Consider the following 16,840-nt stretch of genomic DNA (forward strand, 5'->3'; position numbering starts at 1 on the left):
CCCAGTGCGGCGTCAGGTTCCGGCCGCTGGCATCCTTGTCCACCAGGGGCCGCTGTTGCACAGCACATAGGGTCCCGCCGAGCCCCGGAGGGTGGAGCCGGCTCTTGCAAGCCAACTGCCTCCGCACAAGAGCCCATCCTGCCGGGCTCACCATCCTCTCCAGCTCAAGTGGTTCAGAGGATGGGTGCAGCCCCCGGGCCAGCACAGCCTTCCTTCAGACTGGAGAGTACTGGCCAGTAATCTTAGCCTGGATTCTTGTCAGGAGTGGCTAGGGGAGGCGGCACAGCGTACCTGGCTCTGTTCTGCCTCTTCACATCCAGGCCTCCTTGAGATCCCTGACCCCCAAAGCAGAGACAGGACACTTGCTGTTTGGGACTCGACTGAGCCACACTCCATCTAGGAAGACTGTCACTGACCCTGCCCGCTTGCAAGGCTGGGGAAGGTGACTGCCAGCCCCAGCTCCTCTGCCTTGTCAGCCAGAATCACAACACAGCCATCTGACCTGGGACCCTGGGGCTCTCTGACAGCCTCGGCTCATTCTAAGGTTGGGGCAGGTGCTTGGGGCCATGAGGGTGGAGCAAGCTGAAAAGCCTAGATTAGTTAAGCCGCAAAGAGGGGCTCCAGGGGTCTGGGACCATCTCTGGAGGGTTCTCTTTCTCCCTCTCTCTAGGAGTCACTCCCGGGTAAAGAAGGCCCACGAGTCCAAGGAAGTGAAGATTCTGTGCCTGGCATTGATGCCCCCTCTCGCCCCCCAGCCTCACTTACATGTTAGAACTGACCCTCCCCCAAGATAAAATAGCTGCCTTGTCCCAGGATCTTTGCACCCCAATGAGGACCAGGGACACCTGTGAATGGGAGCTAAAAAGGCAGAGCTCTCAGCCGAGGCGCTGCCCCTCCCAGTGCCTCCCTTGTAGCCTCAGCACGCTTTCTGTATCCTGGGACGGGGTGACCATCTCCCCTGCCTTCCTTGCAGAGTAACTGTGGAAAGCGAATGGACAAGAGGATAAGAGAAACTGGTTAGAGTCTCTTGTCTGGGTATGTTTGTTTGTTTTGTGAAAATGAACAACTTCCAACCATCTACAGCTCTGCAGGGAACCGGCAGGGCAGAGACACGGCTGGAAAATAGCAGCTGGAGTCACGGAGCTGCCCTACTGCCCCCTTGCAGCCCATCCCTCCCGCACAGGGTCTCTGGAATTCCAATGGCCAGGCCAGGCCTCCCAGTCTCCATCCTTCACCCAGTCCTTCAGATGTCAGGGCATATTGATCCCCCTAAGCTGCCCCAGGGAACCAGAGGGTGGGGGTGAGAAACTGGAGGGAGACAGACAGCAATTTGCCCAACCCTCACCGGGCGATTTTCTTCTTGGACTTGGAATTGAGCCCTTCTCCCCTCCCCCCTGCTCATCTTTAATTTCTCCATCGATTTTCATTAAACTCTCCCCTTGGCTCCAGCACAGAGTGAGCTAACTCTTATTTGAAAAAATAAAACAAAAGGGAGGGGCGGGAGCAAAAGGATGCTCTCGTGAAAGCAAGGTTATCTGTGGTCTTACGGCTGGAAGGGGGGCTGCTAGAACTGTCTTGGAGGTTGTCTGAGCACTGGGCACTGCGTGCCCCCCGCTCCATATGACCTCAGGGTCCTGTCCTTCAGATCTCAGCCTTTCACCCGGGCCACATCTCCAGTCCAGCCCTATCTTAGCCTGGCCCCAGCCAACCCCAGTCCTGAAGCAGCAGTGCCCTGACATTGCCGTCAGCTGCTCAGAACCCCTGAACTCTGCCAGGGTCTAGGCAGGCTCTTTGAGGGTTCTCTCCAGACCCCCCTGAAAAGGTACTGAGCTGACTGCCTACTGTTCTGATGAAAACACCACACCTCTGAGAAGCCACGCAAGTTCCCCAGGCGAAAGCACCCAAGCTCAGGAGAGAGTCTGGGTTCAAACCCAGGACTGTCTGACCCTCACAGTCCCCTGTCTCACCACTGCCCTGGCCAAGGAGGATGAATGGGAAGTGGACACAGGCAGAGGGACTGCTCCTTGCTGGCACCCTGCTGGGACCCCCACCACCCCCGACCCCAGCAAGTGTTAGAAGAAGGGGGTGTTATTCCTACTTTACAGAAGAGGAGCAGGGGTTCTAAGAGAAGTGACTTGCTCCTCAGACCTCTTCCAGCCTCCCCAAAACCTGGCAGTCTTCCTCCTCTGTAGGCCAGTCTACCTTGGCCAGCTCCAGTCCGCCAGGAAGGCTGCCCTGACCAGGCCACCCTGACAGCAGTAGGTCCATCTACCCCAGGTATGGATGGCTCTGGAGCTCTCAGTCTCTCCTTACTGCATGTTTTGCCTCTAGTCTTCTCCCAGGTGGGATCCAGAGAACACTGCCTCCTGGCTGGGGCTTCCCCGATTCACTGAACACAGAGCTCTTAGCAAACTGAGAGCCCACAGGCCAGCTTACCGGCCCTCTGCCTCTGTGGACACTGCCATCCCCAGGTCTGCTGGGAGCTCCTCTGCCAGGCCCAGCTCCCCTGCCTCCTTGGTGCTGCTTCACTAGCAGTCCTGGCAGAGGTGGGGCCTCCTTCCTGTGACCATGGACAGGGACAGCCCCCAGCTCTCCACGCTGCAATGCCTCTCCTGTCTGGCCGCCCTGGGAGGCAGAAAGCAGGTCTGCTGTCCCCCCTCACCAACACAGGTGAGAGTGAGGAGTGGCTGCCAAGGACACAGGGTGGAGGAGACTTTCTGAAACTTACTGATGCAGGGGGACATGATGACAGGGAGGATGTGGCCAGGACAAACCAGACATCTAGAGGGCTACTCCAAAAAGAATGGAGCTTTGCAAGGCCCGCTGGACACTCTGGAGAGGCTTTTGCTGTGTGTTGACACCTTGCTGCCTCCAGTCCTCCTTAGCAGGTGCCCATGTCAATCCCTACCTAGGCCAACAGAGTCAGGCTCCCAGGAAACTTCCAACCACACCTGCCTAAGATGGCACAACGAGTGAGGAGCAGGGGTTGAAGCCAACTAGACGTGGCTTTAAATCCAAGCTCTTCCTTCATGACTTGAAGGAATGCAGTCGCTGAGTCTCAGTCTGCATCTATGAAATAGAAACACCACCTCGTGCTGTAGCCCACCTCGCTTCCCCACACGGCACGTGGCTGCGACTGACCCGCCTCACCCCTGCTCCAGCACACCAGCCTGCAGCTTTCCCAAGTGCAGGCATTCTCAGCGCCCGAGAGATGAGTACCATACCTGCCACAATTACAAAACAAATCCATCATTTAGTCATGGCTGCCGTGTGCCGGGCACTGCACCACGGCGCATCTGTTGTCCTCTGAGGTCGGGGCTATTTTGCCCATCGTACTGCGCCTCTGAGAAGCTAAGCAAATTGGAGGGTTGCACCCAAGCTCCTAAGTAGAGAATCTGGGTTCATATGCAGTACTGCCTGACTCTCAGGGTCCCCTGTCTCACAACTGCCCTGGGCTGCTTCACAACAAACAAGTACAAAGAAGTGGGTTTGGGGACTGAACCAGTGACGGACTTCCTGAGAGCAAGTGAGGAAATGAGTTCCAAAGTCCGAGGCTGGCTGACTGGCAGAGACCAAGAATGAAGAGGCAGATGATGAACCCTGACCAAACCAAAGACCACACACATCCCCAAGTCCAGCAGGGCTCATGCACCACACAGCAGAGCTCAGAACGGAAGCAGGTGTCTAGTGACCCATCTAGGCCCACATCTCTACCAGCTGACGGGCTGGATCTAATGCACCTCTTCCAGGCTGAGGGAGAGAAGGGGGAAGCTGTAGGACACGGATGAATTTCACCAAATCCAGCACGGTTCTCACTGCCAATTAGTTAAGCAAACCTCAGTGAGGAGGCAGGGCCAGTAAATCCAAAGGGGGTGGCTGGAATTTTGACATTATCTAATTAGGCCAGGAACTGAGACTGGTGAGTGGGCCGCTGGCGGGAGCCCCAGGACACCCTGCTTCCCACTCCGCCTTCCCCTTCCTGTCATTCTGTGGTGTGTACAACCTGCCCCATGTAGGGTCCTCCATCTTCCCTCCTGAATGCGGACAACTGCAGACCTCCTCGGAGCCCTGAGACCAGCTGAACAGCCTGGATCAGCAGGTGTGGACAGGACCCAGGGCAGGGGCCTAGGCGAAGGGTGGGGAGAGGAAGGGCTTCATGGGTGTCTCTAGAATGTTCCACCACTCTAGGCACAGCAGAATGTGAAGGAAAAGCGTGGCCTCAGAATGTCAGAGTTTGAATACTGGGACTGCATAATGGTCAACAACACGGGTTGGCACTGGCCCAGCAAAGCTGGAATTAATGACTGCCTGGGCCATGTATTAGCTGTGTATCCTTCTCAGAGTCTCCCTTCCTTCTTCTGTAACTATGGGGATAATAGTATTCATGTACTGTGGCTGTAGCAAGGATTAAAGGGTGCGATGAAAGGAGGGACTTAGAGATGTGCTTGCCCAAAGCAAGTATTGGATACTGTTAGTAACTGTCCTCTTCTTCGTTCTCATGAATCCTCATTAACCTGTGGGAACAAGAGTTGGCAAACATTTTCTGTAGATGGCCAGAGAGTTGGTAATTTTGGCTTTGAGGGCTGGACGGTCTCTGTTGCAACTCCTCAATTCTGCTGTTGTAGTGTGAAAGCCTAAACAAATGAGCACAGCTGTGTCCTGATACAGCTTTATGGGACAAAATTAGACTTTCACATCATTTTTCATGCAACACAAAATGTTATTCTGATTGTGCATTTTTCCCAGCCATTTAAAAATAAAAAATAAAAATAGAAAACTTTCTTAGTTCATCAGCTGTAAGAAAACAGGCAATGGGCTGGCCCTGTTGGCTAGTGGTTAGGGGAGCTGGATCTCACATGGCCAACTGCATAGTTTGTCCTAGCAGCTTAAAGCACATCAGGTGTTTTGGGGCCAGCAGGTGGCGTGATGATTAAGGTGCTAGACTTCCATGTGACCAACCACAGTTTTGAGTCCTGGGCCTGGTCCCCCTTGCTTTCTCACTTTCCCTCTCTCTCTGCTAAGTGCACGTGACCTGTATCAAAATTTTTAAAGAAATAGTAACAATGATAGATAAAATTAAATAAGGAATTAAAAAATAGGTGGTTGTGCCTACATGCCCTCAATGCTAACAAGATGGAGAAATAGAGGAGATGGGATTTTGATGTGATCACACCCCATTCGGGGGTACTTACTCCCTCTTCTCTCTCTCTCTCTCCAGAGAGTCTACATGCCCTCTGGCAATAAAACAAACAAACAAACAAACAAAAGCAGGCAGCAAGCTGAATTTGAACTATAGACTATAATTTGCTATCCCTTGAACTAGAATCTAAGTTCCTTGAGGACAATGTCTTGTCCGTTTTATTCACAGCTGTACACCCAGCACCTAAAACGGAGCCTGGCAGATACTCAATAAGTGTTTGCTAAGTGAATAAATCATATACTGTTGTGAGTCTGTGTAAGAAGTCATTTCTCTGAGGCTGTTTTTCATCTGATTTTAAACTTGAGGCAAGTATCAACTGAAATAAGAATCCATACGGAGTCTCTTTACTGACTCCACAACTACTGGGCAATGTAGCTGCTTCTGACCATCCAGGAACCTTTCTCAGGGTACGTTTCAGAGGAGACAGTTCATGAGTGTCTGTGTATTATAAGCACCTGGACACAGAGTGCTGAGGTTGGCTGCCATACCCTACGCCAGTCAGGGGTTGGGGTTAAGACATTGACCGGCAGTGGCAAGGTGCTCTGGGTTCAATTCACAGGGACTTTTCAGTGCTCTGAGGGCATCCATTAAACCAGCGAGGTAGGAGAGTAGACTGGAGGTTGAATTCAGGCAGACAGAGCCCAAATTCTGGCTCCAATATTTACTATGTGATTTTACTTAAGTCACTTAAACTTTCTGAGCATCTGCCTCCTGGTTTGATGATGGAGCTATCGGTCGTGCTTGCTCACATGGGTCTGGTGTTAAGGAAGGGCTAGGTAATGGGCTAGCTCAGCACCTGGAGTGCAGGAGCCTCAGACAATGGGTGTCCCTCTACTTCTTGTTCAGAAAGGCAGGGTCTGACTCTCAGGCTGGAGACAGCCCATCTGGACTGGGAGAGGTTCATTTATATCTTCTGGCTTTTGAGCAGCATCAGAAGAAACCATTGCCTCCAGTCATGCCCGCTGCACAGGTTTTCAACTCTAAACAAAAGAGCCCTGTTCTTATTTTCCCCTGAATTGACCGCTTCCTACTGCAGTGCAAACTCACTAACACCAAGCAAGTCCCTGCTTTTGGAGACCCAGTGACACCAAGACTCATTATCTCTTCTCATTCTTCCTGTCAAGCAAATGTGACAGAAGATTAGAAACAGGCCCCATTTGGCCGTGTGTCCACTAACCACTAACCAAGGAAGAAGTTCTATGGGAGAAAAGAGAAACTATTCAGCCCCTGAAGTTGAAGATGCTCAAGGCACTTCCTACACCGAGGTGCTCTCTCTCTTGCTCTCTCCTCGCTCTCTCTCCCCACTTACTTGCTCCCCAGTTTTGCCATCTAAGTGAGCACATACATATGCATATCTGTGCTCACACAACCAGCGAGTGCACTGGGATGAGGGAAGTGTGTGGCTTCCGATCCACCTTGGATTCCGGCTCTTTCATTGTGTAGTTCTATGATCTTGAGCAAGTCACTGCCATCCTTGGAGCCTCCTTACTCACTGAGTCACAGGAGGAAGGCAGGAGCATGGATCTCTCTCCTCCACATCCAGCGCTCATGGCAACCAGATGTGAAGGCTCCAGCCAGTGGGAACGGGCGCTCTTTCCAGAGGGCTGGTGCTGACTCTGCTACTATTTTGCTATGTGATCTTAGACAAACTACTTCCCAGTTCTGAGCCACATCCTTGCCATCTGTAAAATTAGATTCCCCATTCACCTTCCTTTCTCAGTCAAGAGCATCTCTGTCCCCATAATCTGAGTAGATTTGGAAAGAGGCAGGGTAGGAAGTAAAATGACCATTTTTCTAGGAGACCAAACCAAAGTCAAGAAACTGAGGGTGGGCAGAGGTTATCTGGAAAGCCAGGATCAGACTGCAGAACACAGAAGAAGGGGAGCAGTTGGCGTACCCCAGCCCCAACTCACAGACAGACCAACTCACAGGACAGGCTGAGAGCATTCGCCCAAACTCTGCACCCATGAGACTGTCCTTTCTACTTTTTCCATAAGAAATTTCAGTAGTCGTCCTTGAAACTTGGTCAAGAAATTCCCATATATCAGCTTTGGCCTCCCCAGTCCTCCTGGTTGAAGGCCCTGAGGGCCCATGTAGAGGCTGAGACCCCTCAGGTCTGAGTCCAGCAGGAACCTCAGCGCTACATCCTGAATGGGGGTGGTGGATGGCTACAGACAAGACTGGGCTTGCACTGAGACTTGGCCTCAGTTTCCCTACCCAGGCCCTCCAGGCCTTGGTGGAGTGGAGCACCATGGCTTGTCTGGGCACCAATGCCTACCCTACTCTTGCCTGCTCTGGCCCCAAAGGAGCTGACTCCCCTCCTTTTGTGCTGAGGCCCTGCTGTGAGAAAAGAACCAATCACCCCTAACCTCTCCAATACCACTTTCCACTCAACTTGCTTCCCTCCTGCCAGGCTGTCAGATGGTGGATGCCCCACTGGGCCAACCTTTCCTGGTCAGGCCACTTAGACCCTCTCCTTTCATGTCTTGGTCAGTCCCCAGTTAAGGACCTGGCAGCCTATCTGAATGTTGCCTGGAGGACTTGCTCCATGAATGGCCACCAGGGCACTATCCCCACCCCCCACCCGTTAGAGACCTCAGTGCCACCCCCCAACTCCCACCCCCAGCCAGCTGCCCTTACCTTCTCCAGCTGGTGGACACCCTCTTCCACACAGCAGATGGAGGCCAGAGTGCGGAGCGCCTGGGGATACAAGCACCGGAAATTGTCCTGCCGGCAGACCTTGAAGAGTGCTACGACCCCACCCTCCTGCCAAAGAAAAGAAAATGTCACATACCTCCCTATGCGACCTCTTCTAGGCTGCCTCAAGAATAACTGGCATCCCTCACTCCTCAGACGTGCTTTCGCGTCTTCCCCACATACACATACTCAAACATGTGCCTTCACGTGTACGTTACAGTGAAATGCTGGCTCCAGGAACAACGTCAGCCTTAATCCAAGCTGGAAGTGGATTCCCTAAACACGATCTGAGGCTTGGGTGCCAGGGCGAAGGCAAACATATATGCTAGGGTCGGAGGGTCATTCTCTCTCGCTCAACCATCCCTGAGGGCGGAAGGTGGCAACAGTACAGAATGAATGAACCAGTGATCTGAGCTGAGTCCCACAGGGGACTCTGTCTTTAACCTCAACACTGATTCTAACTTATTCATCATGCCTGCTCCCAAAACTGAGCTAGATGTTACAGGGAAAATGTGACTACCACCTTCTGCCATATTTTTGAGAACACTGTCAACAAGAAATCTCCTGAGCACCTGCTATGACCAGACCCTGTTCCACATGCTGGGGCTGCAGCAAAAGATGATGGAAAAGGTGCTGAGTGAGCAACTGGAAGAGGGGAGCAAGGACCACCAAGGCCCAGCAGAGGCTCACCGAGATCATCAATCCCAGCTTGTTCCTGCCCCTCCTCTCCGAAAAGAGAAGCTCAGGAGCCCTTTTCCATCTAAGACTTTTGCTTCTGCTCATTGCAGGAACCACAATGATGGTGTCCCACTCTGAGGGAGTTGATCATTTCTGGTGTTTTATATTCAGCTAAGAGTGGCCACAAACTTTCACATTCCTCCTTCCTCTGGAGGAGTCAGTTAGGTTTGAAAGGGGCCTATCTGAGGGCTGGGAAGTTCATTTACACATTCAGAAAACATTGGTGATAAACTATATGTCAGGCACTGTGCTGGGCACTGAGCAAGACTCGTCAGTCTCAGTTCACAATGAACTTGTGGCCTGGCGGAACAGGCAGGAACAAAGCTGGTGGAGGTGTGAGGACATGGGCCGGGGTTGCAGGATTGAGGGAGCATAGATAGGAGCCTCTAAGAGAACCTGGAAGGGTTGGCCAAGATAGAGCCACCCTGATCTTATCACTACTCTAATAAAAATAAGCTCTTGCATGCAGCGACACGATACCCTCTGTCTCCTTGTTTCACATCCTTTACCTCTGCCTTCCTACCTCCCCACAGTTCCTTGGACATCTGATGAGGAGTCACAAAAAAACCTTACTCAGAGTCACTATAGCAAAACCAAGTTACTCTTTAAGGTAAGAAGAAAAGAAATAGGAGTCCTAAGTTCTTTCCAACCAGCCCCATTGGTCATTAATAGCGTCCCTCCAGGTGTAAATATACATATATACAGATGGATGCATATTTCTATATATTTATATTCAATCATACAAATTATGCAAGTATTATTTAGATGATAGGTGGATAGGCAAATTAGAGATGTACATCTGGAGCAGACAATGAAGAAATGGTGCCAAAGAACATGAGGCCAAGAGCCAGGGTGGATGTGGCAGTGTTCCTCGGGCTCGAGGCGCAGAGCCCAGCACAGCTATATTTAAACCTCTGCACACATTTGCATTGGATTCTCATTACGTCTTTCCCAAGGCTGTGAAAAATGGCTTTCTTAGCATTTTTAGCTACTGAGAGAAAGGGGGGAAATTCCTGGAACAAGACTAAGGAGATTCTGGTCCAAGTCTTGGCTTTGCTGAATTGATTAACAACAGGATTGGTTAACTCTGGCTACAAATGGGATCATGGGAGCTACATGACTGAGCTGTTAGGGGAGCAATTGAGCTAACATATGTGGAAGGGCCTTGTACCCAGTGTCAACCAGTGCAGTGAGGGTCAGGAGACGGAAGACTTCCTGGATAGAAGAGTCTCACATCATCAGGAAAGGTATCCCAAGGGCTGGAATGTGTGAACAAGAGGGGTGGAGGGAGGCCACGAAGGGAGTTAGATGGATTCATCTTACGGACCACTCTGGAACCCCCATTCAAGATCCACGAGCAGCGTTGACCCCACAGTAGAGCTGGGGATCGCCTGAGCTAGCAGATTCACAGTGCTGGCTGGAGCTTGTTTAATTTTATAGAAAGCTCTGGGCTCAGAGCCCAGCAATACAACAGTATGAATTATTTAGACAGACTTGGGATGAGCTGTCATAAAGTTGGAAGAGATCATTTGTGGACTGTATAGGCTGGTGGTGGAGGGGATAACAGAGGAGCTGGGCAGGGCCATTTTGATGAAGCACAGGGGAGATTTCTATGTTTTACATTGGGGAAGGGATAGGTTTGATGCTGTCATCATAGGGAAGACTAGACTTGTTTCTCAATCTACAGAGGAACCCAAGAGGTTAAGAGGCCACACCTCAGACAGGCTGCCCAAGATTTCTCCTGGAGGCAGCTGAGACAGATGAAAGGCCCCCAAAAGACTACAGTGTACCCCAAAGAGGCAGATGAGGAAAGGCACTGAAAGGAGCTAGTCTACATTTATCAATTATGGGAACATTTATGGAGTATGAAGGTGAGGATACTGTGTAGGGCATGTCAGGGGCTCCATCTTCTCCATCGCTGCCAGAATTGGAAACCCCAGCACCTGCCGCAGGAAGCAGGCTCTTCATCTAGGCTCAGGAGATGAGAGTCATAGTTGTCTTCTCTCTACTTTGCTTTCTTTCTCCTCTTTCCCAAGGACCAGCAACACAAGAAGGTTGAGATGAATATTTTGAGTCAGAAGACTTGGTTAAAATCCCAGCTCTGTATTAATGTTTGTGATCTTGAATGAACTATTTCTGAACCTCTGTTTCCTCATCTTAAAAATGGGAATTACAGGCCCAGGCACTTTGGGGCAGGCTGTAGTGTATTTATGTGCAGTGCTGGAAGGCACATGGCTTACTGCGAGTTCACTTTCCAAGTCAACTAAAAGCTACACCACCTGCTGGTGCCCCATGTTTTCATGATGCTTGTTGAATACTGACCAGTGTCCTTTATGGAAAAACAACAGAATGCCCAGCTTCTCTTACTGTTTTTCCAGGGCTTATAGGCAGATACTGAGGTTCACAAGACTCCAAGGGAGAATAAAAAGAAGGTAAGGGTCCTGAATGGAACCCTTGAAAACAAATGTCTCTGAATTTGAGGTGAAGGTCATGCTTGCAGATATATCATTCATATTTTTCTTGATACTACTACTTCTAATTATTATAGGATAGAGGGGTTTTTTTTTTTAATTGTGACAGGATTAAGAAGTTGGATGGGGTTTAACTTACAGAGATGTCTATAGATAGAAATTTTTGTTTGAACTGAGTTTGAGACATTACATATCTTACATCTGTTATGCCAGGAGGCCACATCAAGCCAATCTATCTTCTAAAATGCTACATTCTAGATGGAGTCTGTAGTTACTGCTGCATCCTGTGGACACCAGGGACACCACAGCTGCCAAGAAGGGAAGTGTGTGTGGAGATGGGAAGGAGTGCTGATACTTAGATGCCACATTAAGAAAGATGAGAGAGACTCTGAGAGCACCAGCTTTTTGTCTCAATTGAGAAAGGAAATCATGAACCTAGCCATCTATTCAACATGGAGATAGCAATGCCAAGAGGTAACATGACCCTCCCGAGGTCACATAGCAAGCTAATGCTTAAGCCAAGACAGACCTTGTGAGCCAGCTGTTCCCACCCGAGAAGTGACTTCCTCTTACTCTGCCCAGACCTGCCATTTTGACCTATAAACAGGAAGCTCACCTTGGCTATGATGCGACACAAAGGAGCACCCTCCTGGGTCAGGCTGAACAGGTTCCCTGTGGTGGACTCGGTAGTATAGATGTTGTCTGAGGCATCGATTTTTCTCACCAGTGCCTAAGAAGAGAGCAAAGTCTGCTGGTTATGCACTCCCTTCGCTCCGTGATCATCTTCCTTGATGAAATACCAGTGGGTCCACACCCCATTAGCATTTCTGGAATTTATACTCCTGCCCCGTCCACTATCTACTATCTGACAATGGGGACAATGAGGTTCTAGCTTGGGAAAGCACATGAATCAGGGTGAGGTCTGAGCCATATTTCAGAAGTAGATCATTCCAAACCCTTGGAGCATCGACAACAAATTTGCTTCATTCCAGTTCATCAGAAAATCATCTCTCAATATTCATAAGTTTAGCAAATACCATCTTGTTGTGCTACTGGCTCCTAACCTAAATGGAAGTCATTAGTTAAATAAACAACCCATCAAGTTAAGACCAATGAGTTGTTATAGCTATGACCAAATAATTTGCTCATTTGGGATAGCTATTAGCCAATGGCAAATTCCAACTTGGTGATGGGTTTAGTGGGTAAGTCAAAAAAGCACTCTACAGGGACCAGCAGTTGGCCTAATGGCTATGTCGCTGGACTCTCATGTAGTCGACCACGGTTCGTGTCCCAGACCCAGTGGCTTAAATTCACCCTGGTCGTGTGTGTGTGTGTGTGTGTGTGTGTGCCCAAGATCCCAAGAGGAGAATGGAGAAGAAGGGATTGTGGTGTGGCCATCCCCACAAGGGGTGATTTCTCACTTTCTGTCTCTGTCTCTGTCTTTCTCTGTCTTTCTGGTGAGCGCACACCTCTATAGCAAAAACCTCTCAAAAAAAAAAAAAAAGCACTCTACAGTAGCTTACTGCTTAGTGGACACTTGCACTGTGTATACAGCCAACCCCAAATAGCAGCACTGGGAATCCTGTCAAAGGGTGGATAACTCAATGAGGAATCCATACGAATTAAGACTGAAGGATCTAGGGCTAGTGGTGAGGGGTCTGGGAATGAATAAACATAGAACCCAAAGAGACTCAAAAAGGAAAGCGAATGGGAGTTCATCAACTAATGCGATATGAAAATGATTCCTAGAAGAGTTCAGCCTATTTCTGGGGAAAAGCTTTTCATGTATCTTGAAACCACTTCATAATCAGTCATTTGCTTTGAAGCATGTGATTCACTGATTATAAATGATTACTACCTGCTAATTAATGCCAGTTGCTCGAATTTCTTCTGGGAGATGTGGAGACGATAGTGAGGGGAGCTGCCCTGGAAGGCCTCATGCAGGAAACTGGACTTCCAGAGCTGGGCAGTCTGAGCAGCCACCTGTGTGATTTCAGTTGCCATCTTTATTTTAAAACATTAAAATGGATTTGTTTTTAATTAACTCTGGTGTTATGAAAATGACATTTACAAATAAATAAGGATATCTGGACTCTAGTTCCAGTTCGCTTTTTACATACTATGTTGTGCATGTGGTTAAGAACACAGATTATGGAGCCAAACTGTCTGGGTTCAATTCTGGCTCTGCCATTTCTATCTGTGTGCTATAGAGCAAGGACTTTGGCCTGTCTTTGCCTCGGTTTCCTCATCTGTAAATTGATGGAAATAACAGAAATAACAGTATCTATCTATTAAGGTGTTTGTGCTCGTATCTTCTTTTTTTAAAATCACCCACCAGGAGGGATGGCCATGGCCACGTCGCTATCCCTCTCCTTCAAGTCTCCTCTCATGACTTTGGGCACGAGGGCACACATTTCCAGTATGATTTCAAGTCACCAGGTCCAAGACTTGAACCATGGAGTCAGCTACGTGGGATCCGGTACCTTAACCTCCACATCACCTGCTGGCCCCGATATCTTAAAGTTTTCAATATATATTTAGAAAGAACTTCTTAAATGTACCTGACACATGGGAGGAAAATAAAACTGTTAGCAATTATTATTTTGAGATAAACTCCCCTAGGCCTCAGTTTCTCCACTTATAAAACCATGATATAAAGAAATTAAATCTTCAAAATAACAAAAAGGAAGTTTTAAGCTGAGGGCAAACAGCTTTCCCATTTTCTTCTTTACTCAAACTCATGGAATTTTTCACACATGGAATGTTAATCTTCTACACATAGCAGTCTTAAGATTAAGTATATATTTAATTGAACTACATTAAATATAAAAATTATTCCTTAAGATATGAGAGATGCCTCTTGTAGGAGATTCAACCAAAGATAAAATTAATAACCAAGATTTGTCACTATAAATCTCTGTAATGAACATACTTCTTAGAATCCTTCCCTATCATTACCGTAAGCAGCTATACATGTGATACTAATGCTCCCAGGAAAATGCAGATTTCATATATTGGGGTCCTGTACCTAAATGATAATTACCTAATGTTCCTGATTAGTGTTTGTACTTGAGGCAAATTAGCATTACATTAAACAATTCAAACCCAGTGTCTTTTGCAATCAGCTGCTAATATTAGACCATTTATGTCTGAGAATAATTTCATGTAAATGTCTATACACACATATACAGCAATTACACCTCAGATACAGCTCAGTGGATCAGATCTCTGACAAAGAAAACTTGCAAGCATCCTTTCCACAAAAGAAATGTGGAACGGTATGAGATTAAAGGTTCCACCAAGATCATCAAGGCTGGCAATGCCACAACACATTACAGAGTTGGAAGAGCCTCCAAAGTATGTTATCCAACCCTCAATTTGTGGTAGAAGAAAGTTAGACATAGAGCTGGCCAAGAGCACTCATATAGCCCAGGGTGGAGCTGGACCTTGACCTTGTAATTATGACTTCCTAGTTTCAGAGTAAAATCTATCTCCTTTAATGTAGGCAGGACCTTACCCGGACTAGTAGAAATGGAAGGTTCAAGGCAAGAAGACTCCAACCTCATTAGGAGCTCTCACCAAATAGGAGAGTGAATTTCCACCCTGGCCAAGCATTCTCAACATCTGCATGGTGGTGGCCAGGGCTCCTGAAACAGGAGCCAAAGCTGCCTGGGAGCCCCAGGGGTTGCCCCTCTGGCTTCTGTAAGGTTCCTGCCAAAGCCACACTTCTAATGAGTTACTCCCAGCAGTGACTGAGTACAGCATGACTGTGGGACAGGGAACTCCTCCAAAGGGTAACTATGCCTTGATTCCCCTGAGTCTCTTTTCAATTCTTCTTTCTTTTCTTTCTCAGATGTGAGACATGCCATGTGGCTTCCCATGCCTGCTTCTACTTCCTCCCCTGCATCCTTCACAAGATTTCCATCTTTCTCTCTCTTTCTCTCTCTGGTGAGCACATGTGCCATCTGGCAAATTAAAAAAAAGAAAAATGAAAACCAGGAAAAGGGAATACAAAAAGGATTAAGGAAATGCACACAGTCTAATTGCTCCAAATAAGAAATTTTAAAAGGAGGATATATTTTCATTTCTCAATCAGCAAGACCAACTGTGATCCAGGGAGATCTATCAGAAAGGAGGTAAACTCAAACAGCAGCCAGGAATGAGCTCCTCAGAAGGAGCCAGGAAAATACTATGAAGCCTCTTCCTAAAAATTTGGATAGAGAGTTCATAGTTAGATAGAGCAGGCCAACTATGCAAAGAGGTTACATACAATGTGAGCAGATTTAACGGGTGTGGTAGACTAAAGGTGGCTATAGGAGCAAGACAGTGTCATGATAGTGGCACCATTGGACTCCTATGAGAAAGGTTCTAGGTTCACACCCCAGAACCTCTCTGAGCACTCCCAATGCACATGCATGACTATAATCCAGGCTGTCTGAGACTGAGGTGGACTGCAGCATGAGGACCCTCTTAAGAGTGTCGTCTTGGGAACCAGCAGTTAGCATAATGGTTATGTTGCTGGACTCCCATGTAGTCGACCGCGGTTCGCGTCCCGGACCCGGTGGCTTAAAACTCACGCCGGGCGCGTGTGCGTGCGTGCCCAAAATCCCGAGAGGAGAAGGGAAGAGAAGGGACTGCGGCGTGGCCATCCCCCCTGGGGAGTGATTTCTCGCTTTCTGTCTCTCTCTCTCTCTCTCTACACGCACACACACTCTATAGCGAAACTCTCTCAAAAAAAAAAAAAAAAGGAGTGTCGTCTTTCTTTCTCCCTCTCTGTAGTGAAAGGGATAAATGAATAAACTTGATAAAAGAATTTAAGATGACTATGAATTCTTTCCTAATTTAATCCTCTTTTCTCTTTAAATATGTATCATAGTTTATGATTTACATATAATCATTATGCATCTTTGTAGGGTACAGAATATTCTTTAAAAGCATGTACATGGTGTGTAATAAACAAATCAAAGATATAAACATATTCACCACCTTCAACATTTAACATTATATTATGTTGTGAACATTCAAAATCCTTCCAATAGTTATTCTGCAAGAATGTATTATATCATCTATGACATTCTTTATTAAGAGATATGGTTCTACAGAAAAATGTATTATGATTAAAAATAAGGCAATGAACAACCTCATAAATTAATAAAGATAATCTTAACATAGCCAATGAAATAAATTTGTAATTTCCATGTAATCTGAAAAAAAAAATCTGCAGGTAGAAATCATTTGTCCAGTTAAGGACAGGAAAAATTGTATATAACCATAGCTCCTTAGGAAGAGATAATAAAAGAACACCCTTACACACTGTGAGTTCTTGCAAGACCACAGTACTGTACTGTGCATAAAGAAATAAGACCTTGAAAAAGAAAAAAATAAAATAAAATTGGGGGCTAGCAGGTGGCAAAGTAGTTAAGGTACCAAACTCCCCTGTGGTCAACTGCAGTTCAAGTCCCAGACCCGATGGCTTAAAACTCACACCAGGCATGTGTTCAAGCGTGCATGCCCAAAATTCCAAAAGGAGAATGGAGGAGAAAGGACTGTGGTGTGATCATCGCCTCTGGGAGGTGATTTCTTGCTTTCTGTCTCTCTGTCTCTCCAATGAGTACACATGTCCCATAGCAAAAATCTCTCTCTCAAAAAAAAGCAAAAAACAAAACAGAGAAAAGATGTTTAAAAGTGAAAACATGGGGGAGCCGCGGGGCGGCGGCGGAAGCCGCGGGGCGGC

General features: G+C 47.8%; 1 protein-coding gene across 1 annotated transcript in view; it reads right to left on the bottom strand.

Annotated features, from left to right (window-relative positions):
- Positions 1 to 16,840, bottom strand: part of INSC (INSC spindle orientation adaptor protein) — a 141,747-nt gene that overhangs the window by 41,294 nt on the left and 83,613 nt on the right. The window contains exons 6-7 of the mRNA XM_006142526.1: positions 11,723 to 11,836; positions 7,841 to 7,966 (exon numbers count right to left, since the gene is read on the bottom strand). Of these exons, the coding sequence (XP_006142588.1) occupies positions 7,841 to 7,966; positions 11,723 to 11,836 (240 nt within the window). The remainder of the gene's footprint in view (positions 1 to 7,840; positions 7,967 to 11,722; positions 11,837 to 16,840) is intronic.

This window comes from Tupaia chinensis, unplaced genomic scaffold (assembly GCF_000334495.1).
Source record: "Tupaia chinensis unplaced genomic scaffold, TupChi_1.0 Scaffold000077_1, whole genome shotgun sequence".
Lineage (NCBI taxonomy): Eukaryota > Metazoa > Chordata > Mammalia > Scandentia > Tupaiidae > Tupaia > Tupaia belangeri.